The sequence below is a fragment of the Cebus imitator genome, unplaced genomic scaffold (genome assembly GCF_001604975.1).
Source record: "Cebus imitator isolate Cc_AM_T3 unplaced genomic scaffold, Cebus_imitator-1.0 Scaffold439, whole genome shotgun sequence".
In the NCBI taxonomy this organism is placed as follows: Eukaryota; Metazoa; Chordata; class Mammalia; order Primates; family Cebidae; genus Cebus; species Cebus imitator.
Genome location: NW_016107754.1, coordinates 882,262 through 894,282, shown reverse-complemented (window position 1 = coordinate 894,282; position 12,021 = coordinate 882,262). Strand labels below are relative to the sequence as shown.

General features: G+C 38.7%; 1 protein-coding gene across 2 annotated transcripts in view; it reads right to left on the bottom strand.

Annotated features, from left to right (window-relative positions):
- The window catches only part of MORC1 (MORC family CW-type zinc finger 1), a 167,884-nt gene that overhangs the window by 9,548 nt on the left and 146,315 nt on the right, over positions 1-12,021 (bottom strand). For both annotated transcript variants that reach the window (XM_037732013.1, XM_037732014.1), the window contains 3 exons: positions 10,363-10,515; positions 3,660-3,732; positions 2,038-2,091 (listed from right to left, as the gene is read on the bottom strand). In XM_037732013.1, coding sequence (XP_037587941.1) covers positions 2,038-2,091; positions 3,660-3,732; positions 10,363-10,515 — 280 coding nt within the window. The remainder of the gene's footprint in view (positions 1-2,037; positions 2,092-3,659; positions 3,733-10,362; positions 10,516-12,021) is intronic.

Sequence of the window (12,021 nt, the reverse complement as noted above, 5' to 3'; positions counted from 1 at the left end):
TAAGCCAACCCATCTACCGCACACACCCCACATAAATATGTCACTGTCAGCATCTCAGCCATATATGTCTCATGATGTAATGTCAGGGCTCTAGTAAGTTAAAAATAATTCTTCTACACCAACAGGCTGAGAAGTTGTAATATACTTATAGCAAGTAATACACGTGAACTCTATCACAAAGATGAAGTATTAAAGTCTGGATATAAGAATAAGATGAAATAACCAGGTGCAGTGGTATCAGCCTGTAATCCTAGCCACTTGGAGGCTAACGCAGGAGGATGGCTTGAACCCATGAGTTCAAGACCAGCTTGGGCAATGTAGCAAGATCCTAACTCAAGACAAAAACAAGCAACACAAAAATAGAGGGGATGGGCAAAAAAAAAGGTGGGAAAATGTATAATGAAATGAGCTTTGGAGTGGGAAAAATTAGGGTTCCAATTCTGAATCTGATCATGACACTGGGATATTATCTTTCTGAATCCCTATTTCCTCATTATTAAAAGAGATAGTGGCACTTACCTACCAAAGTTGTGAGAATAAATGAGTTAATGTTTAGCAAAGACCTAGTTCAGTGCCTATCTCTAGTGGCTCTTGATCAATCAATCACAGTTTTACATTATTGATGAAAATAATATTAATGGTAGAACAATATCAAAGCATACTGAAAGTAAACTTTGTCTTTTATTCTTGTTAGGAAATGTTGACAAGCAACTCTTCAAACTGAAAATGTTCAGTTACTGCTTTTTCAGCAAAATGTTATTCAGAAAATAAATTCACTTTTCAGTTGAACAGTAATAGGAGACCAATAACTACTCCCCCCGCCGTTTCACTTCTACTTGTTTATCACCATCCGGTACATATAAACATCAAAGCCAAATCTATCAAGAAGGGTTGTTAACTTCAGGCATAGTCTGAACTTTAAATACTGTGTGATAAAGTCTTAGTAAGAAGGAATATGGTTTACATTCTACTTTTCAAGTTTGCCTAGTCATATGTCTTTTGGGAATTTACTTCACCATTCTTTTTCATTTTTCAAATGTCTTCCATTACAATTCCTTCCTCAGTTTCAGCTAAAATCAAGTGTAAATGTACCTCATTACCTATCAACCCTATGAGGCAGTGTCTCTGCTTGGAGTCATTCTTGCACAACTCCAGGAAGTGCCAGTCACCTCTTAGTCTTTATAAATTTTCATGTTATGAGAGCTTTCCAGAGATGGCTGTAAACGGAAGCACAGGGAAGAAGATGCTGATGTACGCACTGATGATGGAGCTGGTGGCTAGGTGACAAGGCACAGGTAAAGTGTCAAAAAAGACTCAACATTTCAGTGTTGATCCTAGTTCTAGGCTACACTGGGCTGTGCAATTAGTCTGGGAGCCTTCATGGCCATCCTGGCTCCAACATTCATCCTCTAAATCAACTTGGCCAAGTTCACATGTTGGAGTCCCAGGGGATTTTTTTAGTGTAAAATAAAGGATTTTAGGGCATTTGATTATTTGAGATACTTCTGTAGTAGAACTGAAGGGCAATCTGGACTCTTTCTCCTACAGGAAATCCTTAAGGACTAGATACACAGCATTATTTGATAACTGTTAAAAAAAAATCTACCCAGAGAAAGAGAAAGGTTGTAAACAAATGCACAAAAATATTACTAGTAATCTTGGAATGGCTTGAGACCATGGATGAATTTCTAAGAGAGATATGAAATTGAAATAATTTAAAACTTCAACCTAAAATTTCTGCTTCAGTCTATTTTGAGGATTCAGTTAATATATCGCTTAAAGCTCAAAATGTCCTGTTTCCTATTCAAGTTACAGTCCTACTCCAAGTGTTTCATAGTTTTATGTTATAGAAATACTTGTATTTTAAAATTCAAAAAGATGTTGCTTTATGACATCTGATATGCTATACAGTAAGTCTCAATGAGTGAATGCAAATGTGATTTGCTTTCAAACCTAACATTTGGAAATGCACATTATTTACCCTTTGGAACACAGGATCATTTAGAATGTCAATGGCAATATTGAAAGGAAGCTTACCTGGTTGAAACACATTTTCAGCTTTTTGTTGATCTGCTCTGGGCACTGCTCCAGCTGTTTTCATAAATGATAATAGAACAGGATATTAGGTTTTAGAGAATGTGCTGTCTACAGCAGAGTTACATCATGCAAGCATTGAGTATAAAAGGCATCAAAGCCTAGAACTGGCCAACATTGGTACTATGGGCCTTTTAAGTCTGGGTCTAATTAAATTAATTAACTAAATTATACTTCGCTTCCTTCCAAAAAAGGATTAAGTCAGCTTACATAAATAAATGCAGCTTGGTTAGAAAATTGTGCAGATACAAAAATCAAGGTGAAGGAAAATTAAGTGATAAAATAATAAATATTCAAAGGGAGATGTCAAGAGGGCAGCTGGAGTCTGGATTTCTTGGGAAGGGAGTGCTGGAGAAGCAGACAGGGAAGCCACTGGCATGTGGGGTGAGTGACACTATTTAAAGTCAGAGATTAGATGAGGTTATCTAGAAACAGCATTTAATAGAGAAAAGAAAGTGGCCCAGGAAGGAGCCTTCAGGCATGCCAACATTGAGAAACCACACACAATAGGAGCCGCCACAAAGAAGACGGAAGGGAGGAAAGCAAGACAATGGGCAGTGTGCAGTCCCGGGAGCTACACAAAGAAGGTGCTTCAAGAAGGTGAAAGTGGTCACCTGGGTTGAAGGCCTCTGACAGCTCAGGTAACAGTGACATTGCACTTAGCAGCGGTCACTGGTGGCCCTGACAAGAACAGCCGTCGTTCAGCAGTGGAATCAGAAGCCCCATGGGAGACGATGAGGTGAGAGTAGAAGGTAGAGAGGCAGAAATAATGATTACAGTCTAGAAAATTAGGGATGGCACCCAGGATCAGACTCATATAGTCCCTCTGTTGCATTAATAATTTGTGCTGAATACCAAGTATATCCATCATCTCCACAGGCAAAACTGAGCATGGAGGCGGAGAAGAGGCCTCCCACCCTCCTGCACTAGGCAGCTCTTCCCCGCCACTTCTGCCGAGCAGCTTATTTGTGAGGCATACACATCTCACTCAACTTCACAGCACTGCCAGGGCCCTTTGTAAACTACTGGTTATTACCTAAGCACAGCCAATGGATGTGAGGCTTACTCTTTGCACCCCAAGTAGCTGATCAAAGTTTTCTTTCCAATCACTTCTGGCACTGTTACTGAGAGGCGATTTTCTTCATCTAGTTCAGTGATGTCTTGGTGATTTCAGTAAGATTAGTGCTTTGGATACCTAAGGTGCCCGACCTATCCAATCCTCAGCTCAGCTCCTCATAATAAGCAGCTGAGGAGGTGTATCTAAGGAACAGAAACTCCGTTTTCGATGGGGGAGAGGGAAGTCAGGGACTATGTCCTATTTCTTTCCATCTCTGCAACTGTCTATAAGATCTTTTCCACCTTATTTAACTCACAGCCACAATGATTTCAAATACAGCTTTAATTACAAAATCAAGATTTGTAATTAAAGATGAGAAAGATTCACATCTTCATTCAGTTAAGCCATTCTAGGTCCTCTTATTGGAAACACTTTACATTTTTCTTCACTGAGGATTAAATTCAGGCTATTCTATCACTCCCTCACAGTTCCAGAAAAACCAGCTCACCTCACAACTTAATGCAGGTTCTTCCAATTCTGATGGTAGCTGATACTCAGGGAAAAAATACAGAAGAGTCTCCCTAGGAATACAAGCACAGCAGATATGGGAATATATAGATAACAGAGGTAACACTCACTTGTCAGAACTGGATTTGTCTTCTGGGTATTAAACATCCTGGCAAAGATGAACATTATTTCCCTCCAAACATTTCGTTTTTATCGTCGACATCAAAGTGTTCTTCAGAAAGCACGGACTCAGGAGAAGAAGGTGGGTGTGGCTATAAAAAGGCAATAGGAGGAACCCTTCTGGTGAAGGAACTGGTCTGTATCTTGACTGCATCAATGTCAATATCCTGACTATGACACTCTTCTACAGTTTTGCAAGAAGCTATGTGAAGGGTAGAGGGGATCCCTCAGCATTATTGCTTACAACTTAACATGAACATATATTTCTCTCAAAATAAAAAGGTTACAAGAAGAAAGGAAGGAAGGGAGGGAGGGAGGGAAGGAGGGCAGGTGGGCGAGAAGAAAAGAAACCAGCCAACTTCACAATGCCTCGAAATCCATAAACAACCAGTCTAGGAAAGCCCTGTACCTACTTGAGTGTTCTCTTCTGCACAGAACTCAGCATAGCAAATTTCCTGGAAAAAAAACTAAGCTGACTACAGACTTACTAACTTTTTTCCTGAGAAAACCAAAGAGTTTAAGTCTCCAGAGCAATGTTTTCATCAGAAACTCCAGGACTGCTCTTAGAAATCATACGTGGACCCTGCTCTTTCTTAAATAGTGGTGGCCATTGTTCTGACAGGTGCTTCATTTTGTCAAAAGGCAGTAGCACCCATCCTTGTACGGTGACAGCTTTTCTAGGATTAATCACCTATATGACACATATTTCATTCCCGGGAGAATATGAGATCCGGAAATTTATAGCCACCACATCTTAAAAGTGTATAGTATTCTAATGCTGATATGTTCCAAGAGTCTCATGTATATTATCTAAGGGATTTACAACAATTTTTCCAGTTGTAAAATAATATGGTATACCAAAGACAAAACAGCTTATACAATTATACAATTTACGTTCTTCATACTTTAAGTATATTATTTGTATTAATATTCATTTACAGTTTCAAGGAGATTCAAACCAGAAAGCTGGATATTCTTGGCATTGCCATTTCCCAAACATTAAATATGACACACAACACTCCTCAGAGTTATCTGCCTGGCTAGCAAGAAGATAAACGGGGTAGAAATGGGATAAAAAGGGGCTTCCAGGTATATGAGATGAGAAGAAATCATATGGCATAGAAAGAAAAGCTGCAACAGGAGTTCCTGGGAAAGGCGACATGGGTCACCATTATGGCCATTTTGTTGGAGCAGGAGGGGTAAGGGACCTTTTACACAAACTAACCTTGCTTCTCCCCAAATCCAGGCTCCCTTTCCCAACCACAGGCTTGAAACCTTTTCAGAGCATTGGTTCTTTCCATTGTGAGTATAAATTCTTCTTCTGTAAATTTAGAGCAAATCAGAAATCCCCTAGGAATATGCTCTTAGACAAATAAATATTAGACGGTAGCATTTACTAGGGAAGGGGAGAAACCAAAGGGGAAGTTTGAAGAGAGAAAAAGTTCTGGATTAGTTTTACTTTCAATCTGTGGCATCTCTATTTCAAAATCCATACCAAATACCTATAGTCTGAATACTATCTTACACATGTACTATTATTTCTAAAAATAGACACGTAATAGATATCTTTAAACACAATTTCAGGTTTACTGAAATCACAGTACCTTTTGCCATTTGGCATTTCCTCAACTCATTAATTCTGCAGACATTCTTTAATTCCTACTAAAATATCGCCTTTGTTCTTCAGTGCCCCATAGAGCCTGGCATCATGCCCCCATGCTAGGAACCCAATACAATCTTATTGAACTTATTTGGCCTAGTGGGGAAATACAGACAAGAAAGCAAACTATTCTAATACCATGAGATAAATGCTTGGAGGACAACAAGAAAGGTGCACCATGGAGTCTAGAAGAAGGGACTCTAAGTCATATTTCAGTAGCCGTAAAGGCTACCAAATATTTGGTCAGATTCAAGTATTTTTCTTGGTGTTTTTGTTATTGTTATTTTTGAGACACAGTCTCATGCTATTGCTGAGGCTGGAGTGCAGTGGTGCACAATCTCAGCTCACTGCATCCTCTGTGCTTCCAGGCTCAAGCAATTCTCCCAACTCAGCCACCTGAGTAGCTGGGATTACATGTGCCCACTGCCATGCCCAGCTAATTTTTGTATTTTTTCGAGATGGGGTTTCACCATGTTTCCCAGGCTGGTCTCAAACTGCTGAGCTTAAGTGATCCACCCACCTTGGCCTCCCAAAGTGCTAGGCTTATAGGCATGAGCCATCACACCCAGCCAATTCAACTATTCTTCATAAAGTACTAGAAATGTGCCAAACACTGCTATATAGTTTCTATGCATAATTTCATGCAATCTTTATGGAAACTCTTTGATTGAAGAATTATTCCTATTTTCTCTGGTCATCCAGCTGTTCTTTTTAAACAATAACCTAGTTAATTAGCTTAGTCCTGGCTAAGGAGAAGAGCAAGCCTCCTACTGGAGGTTGACCAAAACTGTCTTCTCCAACGCAGTAAAAGACTAGTATGAAATGGAAATGACACAGCTCTAATAATGCTTTTTGGCAGACCTCAACTGCTAGTATATGTATTTTCATGGCCTTTTCCTTTAACAACTGGCAGACATGTTGAAAAGTGACATTCTTTTTAAAACTTATTTTTGGTATTTTAAAAATCTAAGATAACAAAAAGCATGTTTATATTTTTATGGAGATGAAGTAAATGGAGTGCCTTATCAAGTTTACACATACAACAATAAACCAAAACAAGGCATTACAGTTCAACAGTTAAGAGCAAGGAGTGTGGGATCAGATTGCCAGGATTCAAATCTAAGTTCTATCACTTAAGTGTCATATAATGCTAGGCAAATTACTTAACCTCTATGAGTCTCAGTTTTCTCATCTGCAAAATGAGGATAATAAAAGCATCTATACAGGATTGTTGTAAGATGAGTGAGTTATCATATGCAAAGCCCTTAGGACTGTGCCTAGCATATAGTAAGTGCATAATATGTATTATTACTAATATTATTGCTATCATTATTGTGATTTGAAATTTAATATTACTCCAAACTTTAGGAACACCTGATAAAATTTAATAGTCTGGAACCCAGTTCAGTTTATTTACCAGTAACTTAACTCAGTTACACTCTAATATTTAAAAGTATTTTAACATCCAGTAATACTATATACTGCTTTTTACATTAATCCCTTTTAATTGAATTTCAAGTATTATTTAAATATATGCTGATATGTTAGACATACCGTGGACAAATCAATCTGTATTCAAAGATGTTAGTTTATTTGAGAAGTCAGCAAACTAATACACAGAAAGAAGTAATATAAGACAGGAAAACGCCTAACTGAGAATAATTAGGTGATGAGTATGTACACTAAAAACTATATTTTTAATTAATTGTTAGCATTAATTACACAGAGATGGCCAGACACTACTTTGGCACTGTGGAAACAGATAAGGACGATGTCATGTCCAAAGTGACCCAAATGAAAGGAACACGCTTCACACTTAAAACGTCTCTAACTACTATTCCTTTTATCATGTGACAAGAAAGGTAAACATAGTAAACAATTCTGAGTATTTCTATATAAATTTACATTGTACATAGCTAGCCACAATCTTCATGCCTTGAAAAACTTAAAGTCCAGTAAATTCAAGAAATTACATGTGGACCAGATATAAAATAGCAAATAATACTACAAAAACAACAACAACAAAAAACAGCAAAATATCTAACAAAGAAAACTGTTTTCACTGGTGAAATGTGAGAAAATACACTACATGTTGCTGAAGGCAAAAGAGTAAACTGGTATGACAAGGAGCTCATTTTGTTTTAGTTAAAGTCTGTTCTGTCTAACTTTTTTCCATAGAATATTTTTAATAAAATAATCACCACGGGCCGGGCGCAGTGGCTCACGCCTGTAATCCCAGCACTTTGGGAGGCCGAAGTGGGTGGATCACGAGGTCAAGAGATCGAGACCATCATGGTCAACATGGTGAAGCCCCGTCTTTACTAAAAATACAAAAACTTAGCTGGGCATGGTGGCGTGTGCCTGTAATCCCAGCTACTCAGGAGGCTGAGGCAGGGGAATTGCCTGAACCCAGGAGGCGGAGGTTGCGGTGAGCCGAGATCGTGCCATTGCACTCCAGCCTGGGTAACAAGACCGAAACTCCGTCTCAAAAATAATAATAATCATCATCATCATCACCATCACCACACAAAATTTAAGATGGTACAGAATAGAGCTGATATATTAACACATTCAGCTTTCAGAGTACTCACTTGATAACAGTATGATGATTCTAAGCAATAAAGAGTCTGCCTGTTCATTAGGGAGGTAGTTTCTGGGAAATTTTAATTTTCTAGTGATGCCTAATGATAGAAGTGGATGCATTTTAAAGTCTTAGTACACTCAATCAGATTATCCCCTTTTTGATCACATGTAACTCACTAAAATTAATAGAAACGTTACACTTAGACAAATAACAAAAATTGGCCAAGAAACAAATGAGGAAAACAATGAATTTGAAAAAGAAAATTGATCTAACTTAAAAAGAAATTTAAGTGACTATGCATCCAAACTAACACGCTCAGGCAGGTCTCTCTAGGTCTCCTAGTGTGGAGACAGGGTATATGCTATATACGGTTAAGAGCATGGGATTCCAAGTCAGAAAGCCTTGCCTGAAACCCCAGCCCCATCCTGAGTATTTGTGTAATTCTCCATGAGACTTATAATGTGTTAGTTCCTCTAAGCTTCAGTCTCCTCATTCATACAAGAGATTTAAAAATAAAACCAGTCTCATGAATTTGTGGGAATACAAATTAATTTATAAAAAGTAAGTGGGTATCCACCCTGAAATACAATAAAGACTCAAACCTGATAGCTATTATTGTTATTATTTTTTATGGAAACAGCGTACTGCTATGTTGCCTAGGCTGGTCTCCAACTCCTTGTTTCAAGCAATCCTCCCACCTTGGCATCCCAAAGTGCTAGGATTATAGGCATGAGCCATGGTGCCTGGCATGATAGCTATTATTATTAAGAAGGCCTGGTTCACTGGTAGCATGTCCAAATAATTAGGTATGTGGTCACAGCCATACATTTTTAATGATATTTATACATTTATTCAAATACATATAGGCACATCCATACATAACTTACTGTATACTACTATGCTTTAGTGACCAACCAATAGGACTGAATCTTAGGACCAGTAACATATCAGGATTCAAATTTATAGCAACCAACTTCAAAGCTGAGGACTTTAAATACTACTTCTAGAAAAATACAGGCAGAGGGAAGGAAACTAGTTAGAGAATCCCAGTCGTTAGGGATTATACTGTAAGCTACAGCGGTGCAATTCTAACGTCTATGTAGATCATTGGACAAGCAGCCTTTTTCAGCCTTATAATGCCTGTATCACACTGAGGTCTGGCCTGCTTTCGTCCTATTTCCAGGCTAGCGTATGATTGCGAACCAGATAGAATGGAGATTTGGTGGTCAGAACTTGGTATTCTGGAATGCAGCTGTCTGTCTTCATTGATCCATCAACCACTTGTCTCTGGATCCCTAGTGTTAGTGAAAATAGGTCCCTCTACATAGTCCAAGGTGGGTCCATCCATACTGGAAGAGGAAGAGTACTTCCTCTCTCCTGGGGCAGGACTAGTGTTAGGCATGAGACAGCAGGTGGGGCCTTCATGCCCATGTAATAATCATAGCCCTGCAGCCCTGGATGCTGCTATAGAGACTTTCACCAACCCCATGGCATCAAGTCACTATCCTAAGAAAAAATACTATTCCAGGTAGGGCATGTTGTATGTTTGTCCTGGCCCATAGCCTCTCATCCCACCAAGACCCTTAAAACCCAACAAAAGTCTGAGGAACCCAACAAAATCAGTGAGGTACACTAATTTAATAGTAGTACTGGCCCCACTTACCACCCTCCCATACGGCACCTATTTTAGAGCACATTATTTTAGAGCACACTTAAGGCCCCCCACCTATTATTAGTCTCTATTTGGAAAAAACAAAACAAAACAAAAAAAACCCTGAATCATGAACTTTTCCCACTCCTTGTCTCCATCCTTTGAGAAATGAGACATAGATATTTAAATTGCTCAAATATCAGACCCACAAATGTTAACATTCTACACAGAACAAGTAAAATTTGATTTCCCTCAATAAATTTGGTATCCAAACTAAAACAAACAAACAAACAAAATCCCAGGTTTTTTTAAAAGGCCATATAATGTCGTAAGAGTCTTTGTCAGGGGAAAAAAGAAAGAAAATTCAGTTAAAATTATTTATTACATTCAAGAGAGGACTAACATCCACCACACTGCCAGACTATGTAACCACAGGCAGTTACCAGTTCTATTACAAGGGACATTTAACCCACAGTACATCTAAATCAGCGTAGTTAGGAGACAAGTCATAATGTCACTTCATTGAATGTACTCAGTAACATTAAAACTCAGTAGGGAAAACAACAGGAGTTATCACTGCTTAGAAAGTTCAACAAAGCATGTGGAAATATATGAGTAAATATATTTACCTTAATTTAGACATCAGTTTTCTCACTGGTTCCTTGACAGGTGTGCTTTGAGAAGACATTGGCATAGAAGCAACTTTACAACCACCACTCACAGAAACTCTGGCTTTGTGTCCAGAGCTTAGATTCACATCTTCCACTGGCACATTGGGCAAGCTGAAGTTTATAATTTCAAAGTAGAAATCATGTCAGATATTAATAATTTCAGGAACATTAATATACAATGAGTGAAATGTTAATATACAACAAATGAGAGCAAGAACATACATGTAAGGCTGAAAATTGCCACCACTGTAGTTATATGAAACAAATTCTTAATTAGAAGAATTTATATTTATTCCAGTCACATATTTTTTCGAAGTTTTTAGGTAGTAACAATTAAATGAAATTGGTCACAATTTATTTTTAACAGTAGTCATATACTGCTTGTCTCTCATTTGTTGAAAGAAACTTTTAAAATTTGTTAAACTGTAGAATATTTTGGGTAAGCCTCATGGTAGCTGTATAGGAAAAATCTATAATGGATACACTTAAAATAAGAAGCAACAAATTAAAACATACTGTAACCAAGTAGCTCCATTTTTCTAAGAAAAAGGAGTTGCTATTATTTTTTATTATTTTCTTCTTCTCTCTTTCCTCCGTTTCCCCATTCCTCACTTCGTACATAGTCCTTTAGAAATGCAATTATCACCTTTGACCTGCCCTTCACCAGAAACTCTCTAGAGGCCAAGTTTGTTTTACTATATGCTTAGAAGCTCCAGAGTGGAATTCTCAGCCACCAGGAGACTGCCTCCAGAGATAACAGATGAATTACAATCCAAAGTCCCACTATGAAACTCTCTCCCATCTAGACAGTTTTCAGCCACCTTTACAATCTATTTCTGCCCATGAAATGCTAACTCAACTGCCCAGTACGTAAGGCACCACGTTAGCATGTGGGCCCACCCACCTGCTCACCTCCTCCCCTTTGGTGTCATTCATGATAGGCCCCCTTTAAAAGTGTCCACTTTCTGCTCCAAAGGTGAATGGGTACCCTTAAGGCAGGAAGGAAGCCCGTACTTCTTCCCCTAAGCTAGCTTTGGAATAAAAGGTCACTTTGTTTACACCAGACCTGCCTCGCAAGTGACCCTACCATGCGGTTACAATACTACCAGAAAAAATCACTTAACTACAATTCAAGAGACTTTTACTCTAAAGTTTATTTTAGGCTGAGAGAAAAGCACAGAAATAAACCAAAACAAGAACTAAGCCAGTTGAGAGAAGTACTTAGTCATGATCTGGAGGAGGAAGAAGAATGTTCAGAGCTAATGGGGTGGAGTAAGCTGGCAGCAGATGGAAAGAGGGGATGAGCGAGGTCAGTGTTGGGATCTCAGGGATTCGTGGGCATGGGGAGGGAACTGGAGTTTCTTCTAAGCAGAGTGGGCACTACCATTGGAAGTTTTCAGGCATGAGAGTAAGGTGATCTGATGCAGGTTTTAAAAAGATACATGGCTGCAGCATGAAAAATAACTCACGGTGAGGACGCAGAGCTTGTTAATGAAACTAAAGCTTTCAGTACCATAGGGAAAAGAAAGTGCAAGAGTGTGGGAGCAGTACACGGGAGACGAAGCTGGGGAGGGCGGGTAGGGGTCAGATCACGAAGGGTTTTGTTTGTCAAGTGAA